This window comes from Ceratotherium simum, chromosome 17, assembly GCF_057802395.1.
Source record: "Ceratotherium simum simum isolate JZ-2026a chromosome 17, ASM5780239v1, whole genome shotgun sequence".
NCBI classification, from domain to species: Eukaryota; Metazoa; Chordata; class Mammalia; order Perissodactyla; family Rhinocerotidae; genus Ceratotherium; species Ceratotherium simum.
The window spans coordinates 31,618,898-31,642,587 of record NC_141916.1 but is presented as its reverse complement, the minus strand read 5'-3'; the positions used below and the strand labels follow the sequence as shown (position 1 = coordinate 31,642,587).

The following is a 23,690-nucleotide window of genomic DNA, read 5'->3' as shown; positions in this document are numbered from 1 at the left end:
GACGCTGAAATAATGAATGCTGCATTTGCAACATTTCCTGGTCAACGTATAATTGCCTTTGCACAGTGCTTTGCCTCAAGAAAATTAAACTCATTTTTTTATCTTAACATTTGTACTTTCATCTGTTTTCAAACATTAGAATGTCTCAAGAATGTGTTATTCTTGTTTGACACTTCTTCTGGTTTTAAAAACAACCCTCAAATTATCTCTGTTTTCTAGGCTTACCAAGAGATTAAAGAGTGAATCCCTGAAATCTGACTTTACAATAGATTTAAAACATGAGGTATGTCATAGTTTGTTCGGTTAAAAGTCTTAGTAATCAAGAATTCATGTTTTTTGGTATAAAAGGTGTTTTGTGTTCCCTCACAGTGCAACCCCTCCCACCTCCATTGCCTTCTAAATATCTGCTTTATCTAGAGCTAACTCTCCCGTTTCTTTCCTAAGATGCTTATGTGTAGCATCTTTTTCTTGATCTGCTTTATCTCTAAGTAATTTTTCAGTCAGGTCTTATTCAAGAACTACTCTTAGCTTTACTGATCCTATCCACTGCCTATTGGTTTTCTACTCCATTTATTTCTATTCATATCTTTCGGATTTCCTTGTATTTTTATTTATATTGGGCTTCATTAATCTTTAAATTGGATATATATCACTTCGTTTATTTTTAGTCTTTCTTTTGTAAGAAGCATTGAAGGCAATAACTTTTCCTCCATCTACCGTTTTAACTTCATACCACGTTTTGATTTGTGGTATTCTTCAGTTATTTTGGGGTTATAAAGCTTTTCTAATTTATATTATACTTGATTCTTGGACCCATGGTTTCTTAATTTACAAATATATGGAGGTTTTCTTTATCATTTTGTTTTGCTAGGTATATTTGTAAATTCTCTACCCTTCCCTTCTCTCTGGAGGTTTTACACTCTTATTTTTATTCTTTTAGTGGTTACATAGTTAATTAATCAAATTCTAAAGTTATTTAATATATTTATTCTCAACAATGCAAAGGATGTTAGGATACTATAACTCCTACCACTTCTATTACCTTGACTTATATGTTATTGTTGTCATGTAGTTCTTTTTTTTTTTTTAACTCCTACAACTATTGTCATTTTAAGCAGTCAGTGTTGTTTACATTTGCTGAAATATTTGCTACTTTATTTATCCTTCTGAGAGAATTTCAACCTGGGATCTCTTTTTTCTGCCTGCAGAATTTTCGTTATTGAGCGTCAGCTTGGCAGCAAACCCTCGATTTTTTTTTCTAGTCCCAAAGTCTTATGCCCTCGTTCACAAAAGATGTCTTTGCTACATACATATAATTCTAGGCGGCGAGTTATCTCTTGGCCCACTGAAGATATTAATCTATTGTTTGCTGGCTTCCTTTGTTCATGCTGAGAACTCAGCTCTGGGTGTTTGTTGTTCCTTTGAAAATAATGTCTTTATTTTCTCACTGCTTAAAGATCTATTTTGTCTTTCATGTTTGTAGTTTCATTATGAAGTGTCTATGGGTGAATTTTCTTCACCCATAAGATAATTGCTAATTATTTTGCTTTTAATTTGTTAGTCTTCCTGAATCTGTGAACTAGAAAATCCTTAACGACTTTCTCTTTGAATATTTCCTCTTTCCTAGTCTATTATTTCTTTTTTGACTTTGGGGGTCCCACATTCACCTAGCATTTGGCCTCTGATTATTCCTTATTAACCTGCCTACTTATTAATGCCATTTTAAAGACTTAAAAAATATATATTTCAGGGTCAGCCTCATGGCGTAGCGGTTAAGTTTGCATGCTCCGCTTCGGCGGCCCAGGGTTCCCAGGTTCGGATCCCAGGCACCCACCGAGGCACTGCTTATCAAGCCATGCTGTGGCGGCATCCCATATGAAGTGGAGGAAGATGAGCACAGATGTTAGCCCAGGGCCAGTCTTCCTCAGCAAAAAAAAGGAGGATTGGCAGCAGATGTTAGCTCAGGGCTAATCTTCCTCAAAAACAAATGTAAATATATACATTTCTAGCCCTTTTACTTTTTTCAGTGGGAATGTTGGTCAGAACGAATACCTAGTCTACTTCATTAAAGGAAATTTAGGTTCCCTAACATGATTTTTATTTTACATCAATTTTAATAGGAAAAACACACAAAATCTCAACTCTCAGCTCAATTCTTGCTTAATACACCTCCAACCATGTGTGCTACCAGCTTTTTGCCAAATGCCATTTAATTGCTGAGGAAGTGGGAAACCATTGCTTGTAATTAAGAAGGTTTGCTGGTTAGAGAGAGATTTTCTGTTGCTTTTACCTTTTCCAGTATGTGAGATCTAAAAAGGAAAAAACTGGTGTTCTGTTAGAGCCAGAAGCCATCTCTGTATCTGAGCCATCATCTGACTGGTTACTATAACAAGGAGATTGAGCTGGGGAGGCACTTGAGGTGGTACTGTGAGCATCAGAATCTGCAATAAAGATAAGAGAAAAAAACTTATATTTTCATATATGCAACTGCAACTAAGCCTCAGCATAAAACACTGTGAATGAGTTAGTAAAAAGAAGAAAAAAAGAATTTATTTTCTATTCATTATTGTTATCTGAAGACATCTGTACTCAAGTGCTTCTAAAAGAAAATGAGGGCTTAAGCTTCCAGGAAGACAAGAACAGACATACTTTTCACTAGTCCTCCTGCTAATAAGTACAACTAAAAACCCTGGACGTTACATATAAAACAAACCTAAAGACTCTGAAAGTTGGCCACAGCTAGGGAGCTCAAAGCCCAAGGAAGGACATGGTGGTGAGTTCCCTAGTTTTTATGGGTTTTCTTTTTGCCTCATAAATCCCAGTCTTGGAGCTAAAGAAGCCAGCAACCGAGAAATGCCAATGGGTGCAGACAAAAAAAAAAAACCAGCCAACAAAAGCCTGTTCTCTCTAACCAAAGGACCAGGAAAGGAGCAGCCTAGCAAGACAGGAAACTTTTATTAGACAATAACCACTCTACTCCAGAGCCAAACTCCACAAAAAAAAACAGGCCTCCACCCCGTCCACCCCAGCAAAAGCCAAGTGGGAGCCTCGATTTCCATTCTATGAGGCCCCCTCAACACCTCCGCCAGGGTGGTGTCAGAGGAAGCCTGTTGAAGAGTCAGGACTTGCACTACGGCCCACCAGGAACAGGAGCACCCCCACCATATGGGAGCCTTAACTCCTACCCAGCAGCAATGAGGAGCTCCTCCCACCTCAGACGTCAATGGACCTTGAGTGGGTATTAAAAATACCACCTGGCAGTAACAAGGTAGTGCCCCTCCCCCACTTCCCCTGCTGGAAGGGTGTCAAAAAAGCCAGTTAAAACAGAAGGTTTAAATAAGATCCAGAGTCTCACAATATAATTTTAAAATGTCCAGGTTTCACCCCAAAATCACATCATATCCAGAACCAGGAAGATCTCAAACTGAATGAAAAGAATTAACACCTCTAACAGAGATGTTAAAATTATCTGACAAAGATTTTAAAGTCAGCCATGATAAAAATGCTTCGACAAGCCAACATGAACATGTCTGAAACAAATGAAAACATAGCCTCAGCGAAAAGGTCAAGGAAAAAAAAAATAATAAAGAGTATAAAGAAGAACCAAGTGGAACTGAAATTAAAACTGAAAAAAATACAATACATGAATTAAAAAGCTCAGTGGATGGGCTCAACAGCAGAATAGAGGGGACAGAGGAAACAATCAGTGAACTGGAAGAAAGAACAACAGAAACTACCCAACCTGAACAACACAGAGAAAACAAACGAATAGAGCCTTAGAGACCTGTGGGATCACAATAAAAAATCTACCTTCATGTCATTGCAGTCCTGGAAGGAGAGGAGAAAGAGGGTGGAGGTGAAAAAGTACTCAAAGAAACATCATGGCTGAAAACTTGCCAAATTTGGCAAGAGACATAAACCTATAGATTCAAGAAGCTGAGCAAACCCCAAACAGGATATACTCAAAGAAATCAATGCCAAGACACATCATAATTAAAGTTCCGAAAACTAAAGACAAAGAAAAAAAATCTTGAAAGCAACAGAAGAAAAACAACATCTTACCCATAAAGGGAAAACAATAGATCCTGATATAATAGGAATAAAAGCAATTTGTCAAATACAAGCTAAACATGATTTGGTATTTTTGCGCTCAGAAGACTTCATATAAATTTACAAGCCGGAAAAGAAATCTTTTGGTTGATAGTCACCATGCTATAGGGCTATCATACTGCTATTCCACAGTGACAGCAATATCAACAACAGGGGTTAAGCCTAACAGACATCTTACTTTTAGCTCAGGACTGTCCCCTCCTATGATAGGTGGATAGAGCAATCCTCCAATTCAAAGAACCAACCAAATATTTATTATCTACTAAACATAAAATCCTGTGTCATATCCTGCATGGGAAGAAACAGACTAAAGAAAATGTTTTTGAATACAGTTCACAAGTGTTGTGTATTAACAAAAGTTTACATAAAATAGCATAAAATTAGGTATCTAAAACAAAGATACAATTAAAACACAATTAGTGTTTTTAATACGTTCATTTACTTCCAATATATGAATAGCTTAACTTCATAAAAAACAAACAAAATCCTCAAGTGTAGCAGGCTTTAAAGGACTAAGTCTACTGGAATGTTTAAAAGAATTCCCAAATAATTAACAGTAGCAGCGGTCAGCTCTATGCTGCTGAAGAAAACTCATCATCCTGGAAAGTGCTTAATATTCATGAACCATTTGAAATTGCAGTTATTCAACCATTTTCTACCTATAAAAATGATAATTCCATACGGTTTAATCTATACCTGGGATACTAGGATATAACTAACTATATACAAAGGCAGTTAGGAAGAAAAATTTCTGGAACGTAGCTCTGAAAGTCCTTCAAAGAACTGCAATTTTTAAAATCTTAAAAATTAGGTAGGATTTGGGAAGACGCAAAGGAGTAATAAGATAGCGTGGGGTAGGGGCTGGCCCCGTGGCTTAGCGGTTAAGTGCACACGCTCCGCTGCTAGCCGCCGGGGTCCAGATCCCAGGCGAGCACCGACGCACCGCTTCTCCGGCCATGCTGAGGCCTCGTCCCACATACAGCAACTAGAAGGATGACATACAACTATCTAGTGGGGCTTTGGGGGAAAAAAATAAAATAAAATTATATAAAAAAAAAATTTTTAAGATAGCATGGGGCAGGCAGGGACAATGAGCAGAGTTGTGGAAGCAGAATATACTATGTACATGAAGGGACCTGACTCAGCCCAAATATTCTTTGCCTAAAATAGGACCTCCAAAGACTTGCTAGGGGTTTTCAACTTTATTCTTTTTTTTTTTTTTTAAAGATTTTATTTATTTATGTTTTCCCCCCAAAGCCCCAGTAGATAGTTGTATGTTATAGCTGCACATCCTTCTAGTTGCTGTATGTGGGACGAGGCCTCAGTATGGCAGGAGAAGTGGCGCATCGGTGTGCGCCTGGGATCCGAACCCGGGCCGCCAGCAGCAGAGCACGCGCACTTAACCGCTAAGCCACGGGGCCGGCCCCAACTTTATTCTTTAGCAACCAGAATCACCACAGATTTTAGGAAGAAGATGACAAAAAGAATAGCTAACATTTATATAGGAATGTTTTGTTTTGTTTTACAAAACCACTTTCTACTCGATTATCCCCATTTCCCTGATTAGGAAATTTGGTTAAATGTTAAGTGACACAAGGGTCACATATTTGTAAGCATCAAGGACTATAACTCACATCCAGATCTTCAAGCCCTAGGTCCAATGCCTTTTCAGTACAACACAAATGCAAGAATGTCTCAGGAGGAAGAATACAGGTACATGCAGGATGCATGGAAGCAAGCATATAACCAGAGGCAGAGAAACCATTTAGTGGGTGATGTATAAAAATTAAAATATCTCAAAACAGTTATGTTGCACACAGGTGCTAGCAATTCACAGTGCACCTGGGAAAACCCTGTTTCACTCTGAGCCTCCAAAACCCACACCTTTTCAAAGGGACTTATTTTCAGTCTCCAACTCCTCCAGAACACGGCTTTATCATACAAATCTAAAATTACACTGGACATATTCCCTTAAGTAAGGAAAAAGTTAGCCAGATATCACTTTCCCTATAATTAAAGGGAGGAGCTAAGAATAAACATATGAATAATCAATTCCTCTAGCCTTCAAGTGGTAGAAGAAAATTACTGTTTTCCCAAATGTTCATTAAAACACCTAGTGAGAATGGAGGGTAGAGCTAAAGTTAGTCCTTTTTTCCCCTTAGTGATAGATGATTAGAAAAGGAACATGTATAATTAAAATACACACATATTTGAAGTTACCTAAATATTTTACTATAAATGAACTAAAATATTTTAGCCAAAGATCAAATATATCATTCTTAACTATGGACTCTGGTAGCACCTATTTACTCGAGAGCACAAAGTCGATAGCAGATCTGGAAAGATGCCAAAGTCCTGGGGAATTGGTCATACCACCCCAGTGAACAGGGTGGTATTGTAGAAAGAGCACAGGGCTTTGAAGTTAGACAAACCCAAGGTCAAATTCATCTCTATCACTTACTAAGTGACCTGGGTCAAGGTTAAATCACCACTCTGTACTTCCTACCCTAATCTCTAAAATAGAAATCACTGAGATAATTACGGATGTAAAGTGCTGAGTACATATACCAAAATGCTCCAGAGATGATAGCTCTCCTTCCTTCCTCCCTCTACTTGATCTGTAAATTTAACTGTCTTTTTCCATTATTCTAAAACAAGCATTGATTGATAATATCTTGTCTAACAGGGTCCTACAATATTTTTTTTAATCCTGAAAACTCCAGTACAGGTCCACAACCCATATCTACAATTCCGAAAACAGAAGGTTTATTCCTAACCCATTTGGCCACAAAATCTGGCCTGACCTGAACTATAATTTAGGTAATTCAACCTGACAAGCCTATTTACAGTTTATTTATTCCACCTATGTGAATTTTCCTACATTTTTGCTGCAGAAATACTAATGTGTTTGCTTCAATAGTGCTGCCTCAAAACCCCCCAGGGTGATACAAATGTAACATAACGTTATATGCACTGCATTTCCTTTTCAAAATCTGGAATCTAAATTCCTAAATACAGATGTACACTACAGGTGTCGTCCTCCCCAACGACTTCCTATCAGAGTATATGAACCTGATATTAACTTGTTATTCCTTTCCCGTTCCATCACCCCACACAATACACATTGCCTCCTAAACCCGAAAGTCCTGAGGCTAGCTTTACTGCAATATATGAGTTATGATTTCTCAAGTTACATTCCAGAAAACCTGGGCTTTGATCTCAGATCGTCCACTATTTACCTTTTTGCATATCTCCAGGCCTCAACTTCTTATGCACAAAAATCAAGTAAACAAGCTCGAAAAATGCATCTTCTAGAAAATTAAGATGTCAATAAAGAGATCAGAGTGGTCTCAGCACAATGTGAAGAAGTGGCTAGCTAGTGAAAGTACTTTTATGAGCTCAAAATCAAAGATAGAGTTCCAACATTTCACAGAAATAAAATGATATCTCTACCAAGTCAACATTGCCTTCCACACTCTTTTTTAAAAAAAGCAACAAAACGATCCATACACATCATATGCCACTCCCCGACAAAAATAAAAACAAAACAACTATTCTTAAGTACACATGTTTCAATATCAAACTTACTGTGACGTTTAAATTCCTTCTGCAGTTTACTGATCTGGTTGCTTTTTATCCTGTTTCCAGATAGAGTTTTCGCTTTCTTTGGTTTCAATGTAGTCTTTAGACTGGGTCCTGCTCTTGCATCTACCACCTGGAAGAAAACACTGAATATTTAATACCTTTTAAAAAATGACACCTCTGTATTCCTTTGGTTCGGACGAATGCCTATTTTAAGGAGTCAAATTTGAGAACCATAGTTTTCTACTCAGAGAGCCCATGGCCACTTTTAATCATCACACGGTATTAAAGAATAAGTAGTTATCTAGTGGTTTGTTTTTTTTTTCTTTGAAGTAGGTTAATAGCGGGAGTCTGCTGGACAAAACATTTAAACAGATTTATACATGGTGAGAATGTCTCAAGTAGGTAAAGAAAAATCAAGCCTAACAACTAACACTTCTACAGTGTGATGTTTGGCAGTTTACAAAAAGCTTTCATATACTTTTATCTTCACCACAAAGCAGTAAAGGGGCTATTCTTGTTACTCCAATTTTAGGGTGAAGGAAAACAAGTTAAATTCAATTATCTACTTTGCCTTATTCACTAAGCTTTTATGGGCAAGCGGGTGCGGAGGGAGACAAGACTCAGATCAAGGTTTTCAGACCTAGGATTTATGCTCTTTTCACTAGATACCCTTAATCCCTGAGGTCATGTTCTCCCACAGTCTAGCACAGCCATTGGTCTGGCCCCTATGGTCCCAGTTCTCATGCATTAATTCGCATTTACTCTTCGAAGATTTCTACCCTTACATAAAAAGGTTGCCATCACCTTCAAAATCACAATTTGAATCTTCTCCAGAAAAGCTATTAATTGAAGAAAAACTCACTTTTTTGTAAGTTAACAGACCCATAAAACCTATCATAATAATGTAATGTTGTCACCAAAGTACAGTAGAAGGCTAGTGTAGGAAAAAAGGTAAAAAATAAATGCCTGCCTGTTTAAAAACAAATATTTTGTATAAATGTCCTAAATCTTCTGAAAGCTAGCATAAAGAAGAATTAAATAAGACTTAACAGTGTTCTGGTTTTTGAAAACCAGAGTTTTATGAAGAATTCTAGTGCCATTATAAAGTGAAAGGGCAAACAGAGCACATATTTACATACCAGTTTGATCTCAATTAGTTTTACCTATAGAGAATAACAGCTTCCCCCTAATTGAGTGATTACTATGTGTTACATTTTATATGTATCATCTCACACTCAGTTCTCACAACAGCTCTGTGAGACAGCTGTTATCTTTGCACTTTATGAATAAACGTAACATGCCCAAAGCTCACAACCAGTAAGTGGTAAAGACAGGATTCAAATCCAGTTCTGATTTTAAAACTATGTGCTCATCAGTACCAACACAAGTCAGGATAAATGTTATGGTAAGAGATGAAAAAAGGATCCATGTCTAATTAACTCTAGGAATTTCTGGGTTAAACCTAAAAACATGTGAATCTCCAAAATAGGTATGTTGGATACAGCCTTAGGGAGAATGCCACACCAAGCTCTTTTGCTTCCCAATCAGGCGAAATGTTAAGTGATTATATCTGAGCAGCAACCAGTGTTTTTCCTTATTCTTTTCAGACTTTTCCACCCTAGGGACATATTACTTCCTAAATTAGGGGCAAAACTAATGTGCTTTAAATATAATTGAGAAAGATGAAAGATAAACTAACATGATTCCAGTTTTTTTTTGATCCTGCTGGCAATTTCTTCCATCTTTTCACAAGCAGGACACAGGCGTTACAGATGTCTCCTGATCGGGTCTCATGCAACCTGATAAGAAAACAATCAAGCCTTTATCAGTCTCCTTTATGTTAAAGAAACCACGCAAGTACATTTCTCTTAGGAAAAACTCTCCATTTATAGTTTACAGATGCTATTTTTAATTGTCCTGGATGATCCAGTTCCACTGTTTCTGTATTATTTCAGAAATATAATTAACTTCTAGATCCAATGAACCAATTCTATATACCACAATTTGGACATTTTAAAATAAAGAATGTTTTTAAAATTAAACAACAGTAAAATTTAAAACCTAGGAGATCCTGGTCACCATATTTTAAACAATGCTGTCCAATTAATCTTTCTTGAAATGTGTAGATACTATATAAGGAACAAAATGCCACTCTTTAAGTAAAATAATGTGCCATGATATTCTAGTTCCACAAAACACAAAACCAGAGAGGCACTGTAATTTAAAAAAAGTGATTATATCTGCATAGGAGGGAAAAAGTCTATAGGACTAGTTGCCAAGCTGTTTTTTAATTATATCTCTGAGGAACTTTCATGTACTACATTTTTTCTGTATTATAAATACATACAGAAAAATACTGATAATATTTATTATGTATACAATTGGAAATGAAGATATTAAGAGAAAAATGTAATTTAAAAAGGGAAGGTCGGTAGAGACTCTTTCTGACAACCTTCAAAATAACTACAAAGTCTGGGATTAACAATAAATGATCAACAAATGTCTTGATAAGAAAAACAAAGTGGTGAAATTAATTTCTAACATGGGAAATGGTTCAATGTTAAATACTTTATTTTATCCAAGTATTTGTTGTCGCCTTGCTTGGAAATATTTCCCTATAATGTGATCTTTTTCACTCTGGGAACGGTACAAACATCAGATGATCTTACCCAAAACAGCTCTGGAAGTCCTTTTCATAGCGTTTACTGTCAGTGAATCGAGAACTGGAGGACTTAGCTCTGCAAATACAGCAGCCCTCTATACTTCGGTACATCTTTGGCTTGTGAAAACCAAACATCTTTTCTTCTGGGCAATAGTCTGTAAAGCCAAGGGAATTGACACAGCTTTGTTGAGAGCTATAACAAGAAACCATTAAAAGAGAGCTCTCTGCTCCACCCCACCCCCAGCAACTTGGTTTTACGTGACCAAGCCACACTGGAGGGCTCTGAAGAAGACCTGGATCCACCTCCATTCCTGCCACTAGCATGGCAAGTGTAGAGAACACACAGAATAGCTCAACTATTTAACGAGGCCCCTACCACCTCCTTCTATCCTCCTGGCAAACACTCATTCCAAAAATGGGGAGAGGGAGGCATTTTTTAAAAATCAAGCTTTTAAGTAGAAAATACAACAAACTCTCCTCACAATCCTATAAAATGATGGAATCAAACACAATGAAGGACCTGCCCTAAAATTTAATCTAAGGCGCCCTCTTTTATCTTGCACCTTTGCATTAACGTGATTCCCCTCTGGGGAAGTTATGAGCATTTACCATGACCACTATTTGATACTAAGCACACAAGTAAGCTCAATATGTATCTACTTTGCCCTACGGGAAATTAGAGGGGATTTCTTCTGTCATAAATGGGAAGTTCTAAAGCAGGCAAGTTGGCCCTGAACTGAAACTACTAAAGGAGAATGTAAAATTTACAAATATCCGGGGTTAGAATGTAAGAATTATAATTTCATAAATTCTTAAGACAAAGTAACAACGAGCTCATGTTGCCTGACCACTGGTCTGCCCCTCCGTTGCTACAGAGGTTTTTGGAGCTCTTCTATGAGGCTCTGTGCCTGAGAGCAGTAATAGTGGGAGGCAAATGTCCAAGAAATGGAGAGTGAGATAAACTGTGATTCCTGTGATCAAAACAATGTCAACATCAAGCAATGAAGCTCAAGGGCTAGATGCAGCAAAAATGTAGCAGGCAGTAAATCTGCACCTTAGAAGTAATTTACAATATTCAAACCAAGGGCCAACTTCACCAAACATCTGGGCCAAGAGAGGTGATGAAAAGGCAATGATTATAGAAACTAAACCCCAACGGCCAAATTCAGAGGGGGTGTGTGTGTGTAAGGGTCCAATTACAAATTATCACAAAAGCATCAGATAAAGCATCAGTAAGAGACAATTATTAATCAATTAGATTTGTGCCCATAATTTTAGGAGTTATAACCACAGATCACCAACCTTTTACAGTTCTTTTAAAAATACACTCAAATATATGAGAGTAAAACAAAAACTTCAGTATTTGTCTTCGGATGGTCTCTTATCTGATCCCATTCCATTCCAGCTCTGGTTAGTATACCAGAGCAAGTATTTATGAAAGTGATTCATTATAAACCAATGTTACCGCAATAAAAAGAAAGAAAGAAAAAATTAACTGGCAGATGCCAAATTAACAAGGAAGATGATGAAACTCCTAAAAAAAATAAAGTGATTCAGAGAAATAACCAAATATCCAGGCTGTGTGTGTGTGTGTGTATGTGACTGAGAGATTCTGAAATATAGACAGAGGATTTATATTATAATTTGTTTTTAAGAAAAGATTTTATTAGCAAATAATTAGCTAAATACTGAAGCTTTCCTTTTAAACAGGGGCTATTGTTCATCAAGTGATTTTCTTTAATGTTTTTGTTGGTGAAGGGAGGCAGCAAAGGAGAGAGATGGGTGGGGCAGAAAGGCACTGATGCATTTCAATAATTGAGTCTAAACTAACAGTTACTCCAATTTAAGAACTGTTAAAACTGGAAAACAAAATACTCTTAGTTGATGTTAATTATTTTTGTTAAATGAAATACCTGGTGATTTTTTTAAGAAGAACATGAGGAAGTTCCTCTATATATAGCAGGAAAAGGTATAGTGAGGCCTGTGAAATGAGGCAGATTTCTTCAATCTAACAACAAACCCGCATGACAAACGAAAAGAAAATGGCCTCCTAAAGAAAACAGTCATGTGTTGCTTTGGAAAAAACAAGGTTAAATGACACAGAATTATAGAAAATGGAAGAAAAAAGTGCTAAGAAAGTAGAAGTTATTGCTTTAATTTTTATATTCCTGTTTTGAGGCAAAAATGTAATATAACTCTCTCTAGTCCTTGCACCAACCTGTGGGCTCTCCAAACTCCCCTAACACCCTCCATTACCACCAAGGTCAAAAGTCCACAGTTCCTCTTACAGTCGTCAGCTTCATCAATAGCTCTACGAAACTTCAGCCTCCCTTCTCAGCAAGGACAAAGGAAGTACAGCAAGAAGAGCCAGTGCATTCCATTAATACACAGACCAAATCCTATTACAACAGATAGATTCCTATCTCTACCCTCACAACCCCCTTCCCTTCCAATAAATAAATATGCTATCAAAACTATATGGGATTCAGATCATCTCCAAGATATGAACTACCTTCACCGAGGCTGGATTTGACCAAGAAGCCATAGTTTGTGCCAACTATCACGCTGGCAAGCTGTTAAGGAATGCTAGGGCTATAAACACTGGGGCTTTCCTTTTCATCAGCAGCTATTGTGCATCAAATGTCCATCTTCAATATGATTTGTTTATTAGTGGGGATCTCCACAAAACTTACCCAACAGTCCCCGCAAGACATTCCTTTCTTTCTTCAGTTTGAGGAATTTGCTTCTTAGACATCAGGGAAAATAAAATAGCCTGATGTCTTCTGATTGATAATCTTTCATGCATCTCTGTGACCTTACACTTGTCCAAACAAAATTCTTCTGTCTATACATCTGAGAGGGAGCTAAATCTCAGGGTTCACCCTCTTCCAGGCAGTGCTAAATGCAGTGAGGTGGCACACACTTGTCTTGACGCAACACACAGGTAGTGCACGAACCTTTGATTACTAAATAAACCTATTAAACCTTTTCTGAGCTTATTCTCGCCTTGAGAGGCACCTGGGAATCTGCAGCGAATACACAGGGGTTTCATTTTGGGCTTGTTTACAGCAACCCGGTTAAGCAGTGGTTGGTGTTTAACCATTTTGAGCTTTGGGGAGCCCAGAGATTAACTGAAAGTATTTTTACCAAATCTATAGACCCATTAATGTTTTTAAACAAAAGGCAGAAAAACCTACCTAATCCCTGGAGGAAAACTAAGGCCAAGATGTCTCTGAAACCAACATACTTTATATATTTGAGATGGGGGTGGGTGGGCGTGGCACAATTTAATTTTAAACTTGGAATTTCTGTCATTTCAACAAACCTGGTGATTCTTTGGAATACTTCTTACCTAGTGCCACATTTGTGCAATATTAAACGATTCCTCCAGAACAATCTATTTTGTTTGTTTAAGTGACACTGTCAGCTATTAAACTATTTGGGACTTGTGCATCTATTCTCATAGGTGTCACATCACTCAGCACTATGTTTTAATAGAAGGAAACAAATACCATCTGCTTCCCAATTGATGACTAGCTACAGATAAGAGTAGACCCAATACATTCTCACCCTTAAGCATATGTTTGGCGAAAGCAGAAGAAAATTAAGCCTTGAGATAAAGCCAAAAATCACGAAAGACTTAAAATGCTGATTAAAAACTGTCATTTGTCTTCTAAAATTAGATAGTGGTGATGGCTGCAAAACTCTGTAAATATACTAAAAGCCAGTGTATAGTACACTTTAAAAGAGTACATTTTATGGTATGTGAATTATATCTCAATAACTTGTTTTTAATATTTTTATTTTTTTAATTTTATTTTATTTATTTATTTTATTTATTTATTTATTTTTTTTAAAGATTTTATTTATTTTATTTTTTCCCCCCAAAGCCCCAGTGGATAGTTGTATGTCGTAGCTGCACATCCTTCTAGTTGCTGTATGTGGGACTCGGCCTCAGGATGAACGGAGAAGTGGTGCCTCGATGCGCACCCGGGATCCGAACCCAGGCCACCAGCATCGCAGCGCGCGCACTTAAGCACCAAGCCACAGGGCCGGCCCCTATTTTATTTTATTTTATTTTATTTTTATTTATTTATTTTTTCCCCCAAAGCCCCAGGAGATAGTTGTATGTCATAGATGCACATCCTTCTAGTTGCTGTATGTGGGACGCGGCCTCAGCATGGCCGGAGAAGTGGTGCGTCGGTGTGCGCCCAGGATCCGAACCCGGGCCGCCAGCACCGGAGCGCACACACTTAACCGCTAAGCCACCGGGCCGGCCCTCAATAACTTGTTTTTAAAAATAAAAATAGACTGGGCTAGAAGTTCTCCTGTCTTTTTTTTTTTTTTAATTTTTATTTATTTATTTTTTTCCACCAAAGCCCCAGTAGATAGCTGTATGTCATAGCTGCACAGCTTTCTAGTTGCTGTATGTGGGACGCGGCCTCAGCATGGCCAGAGCAGCAGTGCGTCGGTGTGCGCCCGGGATCCGGGCCCGGGCCGCCAGCAGCGGAGCGCGCGCACTTAACCGCTAAGCCACGAGGCTGGCCCGAAGTTCTCCTGTCTTTACTCATCATGGTAACCTAAGCATCTAGAATAGTGCCAGTCACTTAGTAGGTACTCAATAAATGTGTTGATTTAACTTTTTAAAAAAGCTGCCATTTGTCTAGCACTTCACGTGTTAAAAAGCACTTTCATTGACATTATTTCTTTGGCTACTGTCAGCCAAATAGCTACAAATTTTTAAAATACTCTAACAGTTAAAGACAAATCAACCACACTAAAATTACTGTTCTATTCAATTTAATTCAATCTCCCAAAGTTAAAAAGATTCAAATTAATACCTAAATCAGCAAAAGCCATAAGAGAAATAACTGTAATTATGTGAACAAAATATGCATAGACAACAAAAAGTGAATTTTTAACACACAACAATTAATTCTAAACATTTGTTTTGATTCATTTGTTGGGGTTTCTTCTACTTTAAAGCTGTAAATTTCATATAAATCTAATGATTAACTTAATGAAAGGATGGAGAATGCAACCTCAGCGTTGAGACAGGAAAGGGAGAGGTAACCATTGTATATCAAAGATACAAAAGGGCCAATTCTATTCTAAACTAAGAGATTATGAAGCCAAAGAGCAGGGACTGATGTCTTATTTTACACTTAATTCAACACACATAAGGTTAGTTTACTGAGTGCAATATAATATAAACAGGAAAGAAAAGGAATCTTCACAGCAATAGCCAATACTGAAGGGATGCTATTTAAGCAAAGTCTTCTGATAAATGATTCTAAGCTTATAGATGATCTCACAAATTTTAACAATACCAAATACTTGATTTTAATCTCCAACCAGGAAACAGTACGAAAAAGAGTGAAATGCAAATTTTAGAGGTTTTAGTACCCTTTTTAATACGGAATTAGGAGTCAGCGAGGTGAAGAACTTAATTCTGCAGAGTATTTTCTCGTCTTTTCAATCTTATAAGGGTGTCAATTTTACATTTAGGAAAAGGGAGAGGGTTCCTATTATGATAAATGTAACATGTTTGAGGCTAACCTTAGTTGGTATGCTTTGAAGGACACCAGTAGTTCCTCCAATATAATAACTTCCCAATTCCACTTTCTAGATTCCTTCCGGGTATATTCAAAAATACCTTTCAAAACTCAAAATGCCACTGGATGAACTAGATAGAGGAAAACTGAGAGAGAAGTAAGAATACCAAGGGTGATAAATCAACTTTATAGTTAACTTTACAACTTGTCCATGCCATCCTGGGAACGGAAATGCTGATATGCACAAATTAGGGGTATAACCTCCCAAATTAAAGCATTCCTAAATTAAAGTGTTCTTAGTTGTCAATAGACCAAAACCCTATAGCTTCTAATTACCACTTTTTCTTTCTAAAAACCAACTGATCTAGACCTTTAAAAAAATACACAAGATATTGGAAGCAACCTACAAGTCCATAGATTCTCTGACTGGTTAAATTACGGTGTGTCTTAATACTACAGAATACCGTTTCAGCCCTTAAAAAGAATGCAGTAGATCTACAACATGTGCAGGGAGGGAACTAGTCAAGATTTCTATCTTGTTTTGTGAAATAAGCAAGCTGAATAATAGTTATACAGTATAATCCCACAGGATGTTTTTAAAATGAGACCCTAAACACAGAAACCGGCTTTTTAAAGTAGATTTTTAAAAACTAGTAACTAGTGCTTGCCTCTGAGGGGTGCAAGAATGAAGGAAGCTTACTTTCACTTTACTCCCTTCTATACCATTGTTTTTTCACCAAGAGCACCACGCCCCAAAACCTCAGTTGTCATCACACACCTTGACTTAACTAAAGAGGAATCTGAAAAAGCCCAGAGAGCTTAAACAAACTTCCTCAAAGACATACAGACGGAGTGACACATTAGGAAATGTACTCCACGGGAGAGAGTACAGAACAGACTAGCAAGAGCAGAATAGACATAGGGCCGAATGGGAAGGAAACTGCAGAGGAGAGACAAGCAAAAGATTTGTAAAGTGGGAAGGAAGCAGCGGTGAACAATGACAAAAGGCACCAAGCAACCAAAGACAACTTTGAAGTGAAGGAGATGCATTTCTTTAGAGCTGAATTTTAAATGACAGGATGGAAAGGAAGAGAAATAAACATGAAAAAACACTTCTGATCAAGAGCTCTGAGCAACCCTGAGTTGCTGTAATTGGTAACGCCACTGTCGACACCATCTTAGTCAATGGTAGGCTACCTTTAATCGCATATGAGTACAGGATCCAGCAAACACTAACAGTGTAACTGGAGCAACACTCTTCACAAAGGGTCAAACAGGATACAAGCGTTTTGTGTTCTCCTGCTGCTAGGCCACTTGGTTGCAGTATTCCCCAACAATGAGATGTGTTTTATAGCGCTTAAGGAAAGCCATGGAGCAATTACACAGTATTATTTCCTCTTACCTGCTTCTAGATACCAGCCCACATCCCAGCATCCAAGGGTCTGAATTTACTTTACTTATTCACTTTTAAGCGACAAATCTAAACTTGCCTGAAGGAAAACTGAGAAAGGGGTGGTGGACCCTACTTGTTTGGCAATAGCTTCTCCAAACATGCACCCAGTCTCTGAGAAATTATATTGTAAAGTATTTGTGACTGTGGCTGCCTATGGAATCCACACTTAGCAGAAGAGCCTAGAACTCATCCTACAGGAAAGGGGTCAAACTCAGAAATAAGTCCTCAGCTGAAATAGCAGAGGTTAAAAATAAATATCACAAATCCAGGTCTGAGTTTTAGATAGTGTAAAAAAACATACTGGGTCCTCTCATTTTGATAGTGTAAAAAAATTCTGGATATTCCAATTCCAGATTAAGAGCGATTCCAGAGGATAAGAAAGTTGTAAAGTTTGGGGAAATCATATTTATTTGCTTTTAAGGGATGATTATCAGTTAGGAAATCGAACTATTGTGAGTCTGGTGAAAAAGGCACTGAAACGACTCAAGTTGGAGTCTATTTCTGCTTCTGTCTTTACAACTGAATAGAAAGTCACTTCTAATTTTATTTGCCCCTCTGTAATATTACGGTAAAATCTCACTTCTACTTTCCAGGGAAGCTGTCAAGCAAGAGTATGAAAATATCAGTGTATGTATACCATTTATTTCCATGAATTTGTAAGACTTGCACATCACAGAAATATAAACTCCATCTGTCCCAGGGCGTGTCCAACGAATTAAACTGAGGGTAGAATGCTGATTTCTGCAAAGTTTTCTTTTAAGCCCAGGTCTGTGAGAAAAGAGGAACTTAACCTTTTCAGAGAGACTTTAAGGTCATGAAACTGGACCATATTCCCTTCTGTGGAGCTGTTCTCCCGTTTTCAAGCTTGACAAAAATGTTAAGAAAGGGAGTATGGTAGCACACACCTGGTCTGACTCAAACCTCAGGAAAGTTCCTTAAGCTCTCTGACCCTTCCATTTTCTCATCTATAAAGTAAGGATAAATCCCAACTCTTCTGAATAATATCTGTAAAGCACCAACACAAAGACTGGCAGTCCTAACATTTAAATGCCCTAATTATATAACCTTCTCTTCCAAACATGCTCTTCCTATGTTCACCTGTCTTGGTTATCATCCATACAATAACATAAAAAGTCTAGAAGTCAACTGGGCTCTCCCTTCTCATCCTCTGCATGGCCCCTGCCACACCCACGATGAAGTCCTTAGAGATTCTGCTTCTTCCTTCACTTCTCTGGTTCATAGCCCTTCCATTCCTGCTGTCTGGTTGTCCCCATCAGTGTTTCAACTCCTGTCGGAGCCTCATAAGTGACTTTCCTGCATCCTTCAAACAGGTTGGTATCTCCCTAAAGTTCAAATATTAATCATCCCTTCCAAGTTACCAACACTGGCTTCAGGATACTATCTAAACTTCTTGGCAAGAAATTCAAAGCTTTTCAGGATCTGGTCCTGCCTACCAGCTGCTCTCAACTTGGAAGTCTGATATTCCAGGAGGGTCACACAAACTTGAATAACTAGCCACATCTCTACTCAGGCTGCTATTTCTGTCTGAGATGGTTTCTCCTCCATCTCCTGAATCTGGGAAATTCTTTAAGTATTCTTTCTTTTTACAAAACCTTTCCATACCTTTATTAGAATGCCCAACATACAGGATTTCACATACTTGTTTACTGTATTATCTCCTCTACTCAGTGGTAAACTGTTGCAGGGCAGGAACTAAGTCTTATATTACAACCAGGCACTGACTGCACACAGTACACAGAAACGGGGGGAATTTGCTAACTACTCGAAGAGTGGGGTAGCCAAAACAGACCTGAACAGCATATTTAAGGGCATGGAATGGGAAATGGTGTCCACAATAAAGATATATATTTAAAAAACTGATGTTTTGAATGGAATCATTTTTCTTTAATATTTAGTTTATAGACTTGTAGAAAAAAATTGTGAGGTTTAAAGATTTCCAGGAAATGTAAACCAAATGAATTATTTTAATTAGAGAAGATTAATAGGAAACAATTCAATGCTTTCATAACAACTGGTAAGAAAAATATTTCTTGCTTATTTCAAGCAGGGACGTGGGGAGGAAGAGGAGATTAGGAGAATAGTGTGGGGAGAAATGAATCTCAAAATGAGAGCTATTTCAACTCAGCATACATTAACATCAACCAAATTAAAATAACATTAAGCTAAATCAAACTTATAATAGGTGGAAACAGCTAAATATGATGCTAGAAATAAATTATCTTAGTTCAACTGCAACTTTTGTACTTAAATATGTAACAGCAAATGTGGCTGTGACTTTTGTATTTCTGGTGCAAAAAGAAAAACTTCCTCACTGGAAAACACACTCCCTTCTTTTGAACTAGATGCATTTCCAGATCATTTCCATAATACAGAAAACCTTGCAGATTCAATTAAAAGAGAAACTGGAGAACCAAAAGATGACAAAATATTTTCAATTTATAACCCCGAGTCAAAACTAAACATGGGAAATCCAGGACACTGTTGTGGACAAAGAAATCAGGAAGAAAGAAAATGGCATTTTCTAGATTTCCACAGGACTTTTTGGTGTAAAATGGTTGAATCAGAATTGGACAGGCAACCAGGAGTTGAAGGTAGTGTCTTCCCAGAACCAGTTTCTGAAGGTGGGGGAGGGGACGAAAGACACTCATTCTTTCCATTTAACATTCACTGAATATTTCCTCCAGCAAGGCAACTGACCCAGGCCTCAGTTGTGTCTTCTGTGAAATGTCACCTTTCCAAAGTTGTGAGGACAACAGTCAATATTTACCAAGCACATTACTTGCCTAATTATTTACAACTCTATGAACTAGCTATTATTATTGCTATTTTGCAAATGAGAAAACTAGACCACAAAGTGGCTTACTTCAGATGATCACAGCTTTGAACCTAGGGGTTAACCCCAGAGATTTCTTAAACTAACCTAGTGCTCAACAAATGTGTTCCCTTCCTTCTTAGCCAATTATATTCCCAGCATCTCTAAGGAAAAAAGAAAATGTCTTAATTTTAAAGCAACCTACACTGTGCCTGGCATGGTAAATTAATTTGTCCCCAAAACAGCTTAGCAAGTTGGTTTAGATTTCAAATAAGGTTAAGCTTTCCCCAGTGAAAAACTTATTTTACATGGAAAATCATTCTCAAATTGCTTTTCTGACATAAATCTGCCTGAGTTTGAGCCCCACGAGCCAGGTTTTCCCAGGGTCTGATTACAACTCTGGGAAAAAATTGACCATCCAGGTTCCAGATCTACAGAATTAAGAACAGGCTGTGATAGCAACAGCAGCCTTGAAGCCTCCTGCCCACCAAGGTTCCAGAATATACAACCTACTGAACTTTTCATCTCTAACCTCCCTCAAAAGTAATGCAGAAAGGAAAGGCAGCAGAGACTCTGTTTGTGTCTTTCCCACTCTCAACTCACTCACCTTGATAAACCACATCTCTGTTGCACATATCACCTGATATTTAAAACAAAAACCATTAAGCTCTATATATGTGAAATTTGAATTTTCCCAGGATATTGAAATTCCAGCCATAACTCAACTATAAAATACTAATTAAGAAAAACAAATTATCTCACAGTGTACTTGCAAATCACCTCACATGCATTCTAAATACATGACGCAGAGAAATAAGTGCCCAAAGGGAAGCTGTAAAGTTATTAAATCCAAAGTTTTCCATTTTCTTGACATGTTCTTTCCATTCACTTCAGAAATGTACTGCTACTAATATTGGTTGCCTTTACGTATTTGTAAATTGGTGGACCAAAACTTGAGAAAAATGTGTTTAATGACAAAACAATGAAAAGCACAGAACAGATTTCAATTTGTATGAATTTTTTGGTGTGTGTGGGCATTGCATCCAAGAATATTATTTTTCTGTAATGACCACTTTTAGATTCTAACCCTTAAACATGATCCAAATGCAGGAGAAATCCGGAAAGAAGCAAAAGACATGGTGCTGCTTATCGGATGTCTAGACTGCAGGCAAACCCCAAATACCAAAGAAGCATCCATGTGTCAAACTAGCATAATTTTTGAGCTATGCCTGGGGCCACATACCAAAAAAAAAATTAGCTTGAAAAAAATCTAAGAGGGGTAACCAGAAGGTCAACCCCAGTTCACAGGAACTAGGAAGAAGCTAGCAGGGATAGCCAGCCATTACCTTGTGTCATCCCCTCCAGCAGCTTCCTCCCTGCCCCCATAAAAATCTCCAAGGCCCAACTCCCTTTTCGCTAGCTTCTTCAAGGTCATCCCGAGATAACACAGTGAACAATCACCAAATACCGAGCCAGGCATACCTCTAGGGCCAAAAAAGATCCCCCTTCCCCAAATCATTATATAAATATTTTAAATGCCATCAGGCTTTTCTCCAACTCCACGAGAGACAACTCCCAGACTTTTAATTTAATTTAGATTGAGCAAGTAATAAACTGTTCGGTTTTGCAACAAAAATTATTAAAAGCCTTTTCAAGTCTGGCAAACTCCAGTTCAAAAACAGGTGCTTTCGGGGTACTTTTAATGACAAGGTCAAATTCATTTTTTTAATTATTAAAAGAAAAACGGGGGGGGAGTTTTCTTAACCTTCCTTAGGACAACGTGACGAGCAGGGGGAAAGGACTGCTGGGTTGAAACTGTCTCGCCTAGGGTCCATGTTTGGCTAAACGGCAATTCCTAGTCTTCCGAGTGCCTGTAGTCACCGAAGGTTAGAGCGAGAAAATAAAAACAAAGAAACCTACTAGGGTCATAGTTACCAGCACAAACTGCACCACCCTACCACCCCAGAAACCACCCCACCTCACCCCCAGCAACCAAAACAAACCTCGCCCCTCCCGGTTCCCCCTCCCACACGTCCACACAAAGAAAAAAGCACGCACAATTCGGCCACAGTCCTCACTTCCCTTTGTAGGACAACAGGGAGCCCCGAAACTTCCCCACGGTGGTTTTTCGGGTGTCGTCGGGGCAGGGTCCCCTGAACGTCCGGGCCACGGCTCGGCTGCGGGGGAGAAGGGTGATCGTCGCCCTCGCCGGGTTCCCCGAAAGCAGCAAAACGCCTCCCCCGTCCTCCCACCGCCCTCGGGTCCCCCCGAACTGCGCTTGTCCCTCGGGCACGCGGTGACGGCCGCGAGAGAGGCAAGAAGGCAGCGACTGGAAATGCTCCCCGGGGGACGTGTTGGTAAAGAAAACAACTTGGGTCGGGGAGAAAGTTGCGGTGGAGAGCTGCTCGCGGGGCGCGGGCGGCGGGAGGCGAGCCGCGTCCCCGGCCGCCGCCCCCCTCACCTGCGCCGGAACAACGGGCGCCCGCGCCCGCCCGGCGCCTCCCGCAGGCCGCGCCTCCCGCACGCCGCGCTGCCGAGGCTTGTTCCTCCTCATGGCTTTGCCCTGACGTAATTCAAACATGGCAACAGTTCGACTTCAAAGGCGAGGCCACAGACCTCCCAGACACAGGCTCCGGGCCCCGGGTAACGGGCCGAGACTTGGGGCCACGCTCGCCCGGCCCCCCGGCGTCGCGGCAGCCGGCGTTTGCGCCGCAGCGCCGGGGCCCCCGCCCGCCGCCCCCCGCGCCCTCCCGCCCGCCCGGAGCGCGGAAGCACGCCGCCTCCCCGCGCACCAGCATGGCACCTCACACCGCAGCGCCGCCAAAGTTTCCCCGCGACGGGCCGAGGGACAAAAGCCCCTCCTGACACTCGCCCAAACTTCGGGGGGCCCGGCCCGCACGGCGCTGCGCCCCGAGCGCCGGCGGGGCCCGCACGGGCACATGCAGCTCTTTGTTTTCTGTCCAGCCGGGCGCTGCCTACGTGCAGCAGCGGGGATGTCGGATTGTTTCTCAGGGGCGAGACCCTGGACGGTCCCCCCCGGGGAAGGGGCCGGACCCCGCGCCCCGAGAGCCCGGAGCCCCGTCCTCCCCTCGGCAGCAGGCCCATTTCATCCAAGTTTTGCAATGTCCTTGATGAGAAACGCCCAGATGACCCGCCCCGCACCAGCGGAGAGTTGGCGACTTTCACTCTGCTTTTTAAACTGGCAAGACGCCATCATCGGCAAATCACATTGTCCGGCCGGCCCCGACAGCGGCCGCAGCGCTCGGCTGACCCGGAGCCGGACACCGAGCCAGACCTCCGGCGAGAACCGGGGTCGCAGCCCCAAGCACGTGGTCTGTCATGTTCCGCACAAAAAGCAGTGCCCTGCGGAGTTGTCTCACTCCTTCCGCGCAGACAACGCCGCCGCCTCCAGCCCCGAGTCAACTTGGCTCGGACTGGCCATCTTAAGCCGCACACGGTCGCCGAGCAAGCCGTGGCCGTGGCGCCCACATC

General features: G+C 39.8%; 2 protein-coding genes across 2 annotated transcripts in view; both read right to left on the bottom strand.

Annotated features, from left to right (window-relative positions):
• Window positions 1-23,690, bottom strand: part of SINHCAF (SIN3-HDAC complex associated factor) — a 28,390-nt gene that overhangs the window by 3,694 nt on the left and 1,006 nt on the right. Inside the window, exons 2-5 of the mRNA XM_004441170.3 lie at window positions 10,365-10,512; window positions 9,395-9,494; window positions 7,699-7,825; window positions 2,291-2,441 (exon numbers count right to left, since the gene is read on the bottom strand). Coding sequence (XP_004441227.1) covers window positions 2,291-2,441; window positions 7,699-7,825; window positions 9,395-9,494; window positions 10,365-10,492 — 506 coding nt within the window. The 5' untranslated portion in view covers window positions 10,493-10,512. The remainder of the gene's footprint in view (window positions 1-2,290; window positions 2,442-7,698; window positions 7,826-9,394; window positions 9,495-10,364; window positions 10,513-23,690) is intronic.
• LOC147914768 (uncharacterized) lies at window positions 14,184-22,865 on the bottom strand. The gene is made up of 2 exons (XM_087442602.1): window positions 22,257-22,865; window positions 14,184-22,069 (listed from the first exon to the last, which is right to left on the bottom strand). The coding sequence occupies exon 1, from the start codon at window positions 22,777-22,779 to the stop codon at window positions 22,273-22,275; it is 507 nt and encodes a 168-aa protein (XP_087298728.1). The 5' UTR covers window positions 22,780-22,865; the 3' UTR covers window positions 14,184-22,069; window positions 22,257-22,272.

Excerpts from the sequence above, each read along its gene's own strand:
- LOC147914768 (XM_087442602.1), bottom strand. The coding sequence starts at position 22,779 with ATGTTTGAATTACGTCAGGGCAAAGCCATGAGGAGGAACAAGCCTCGG.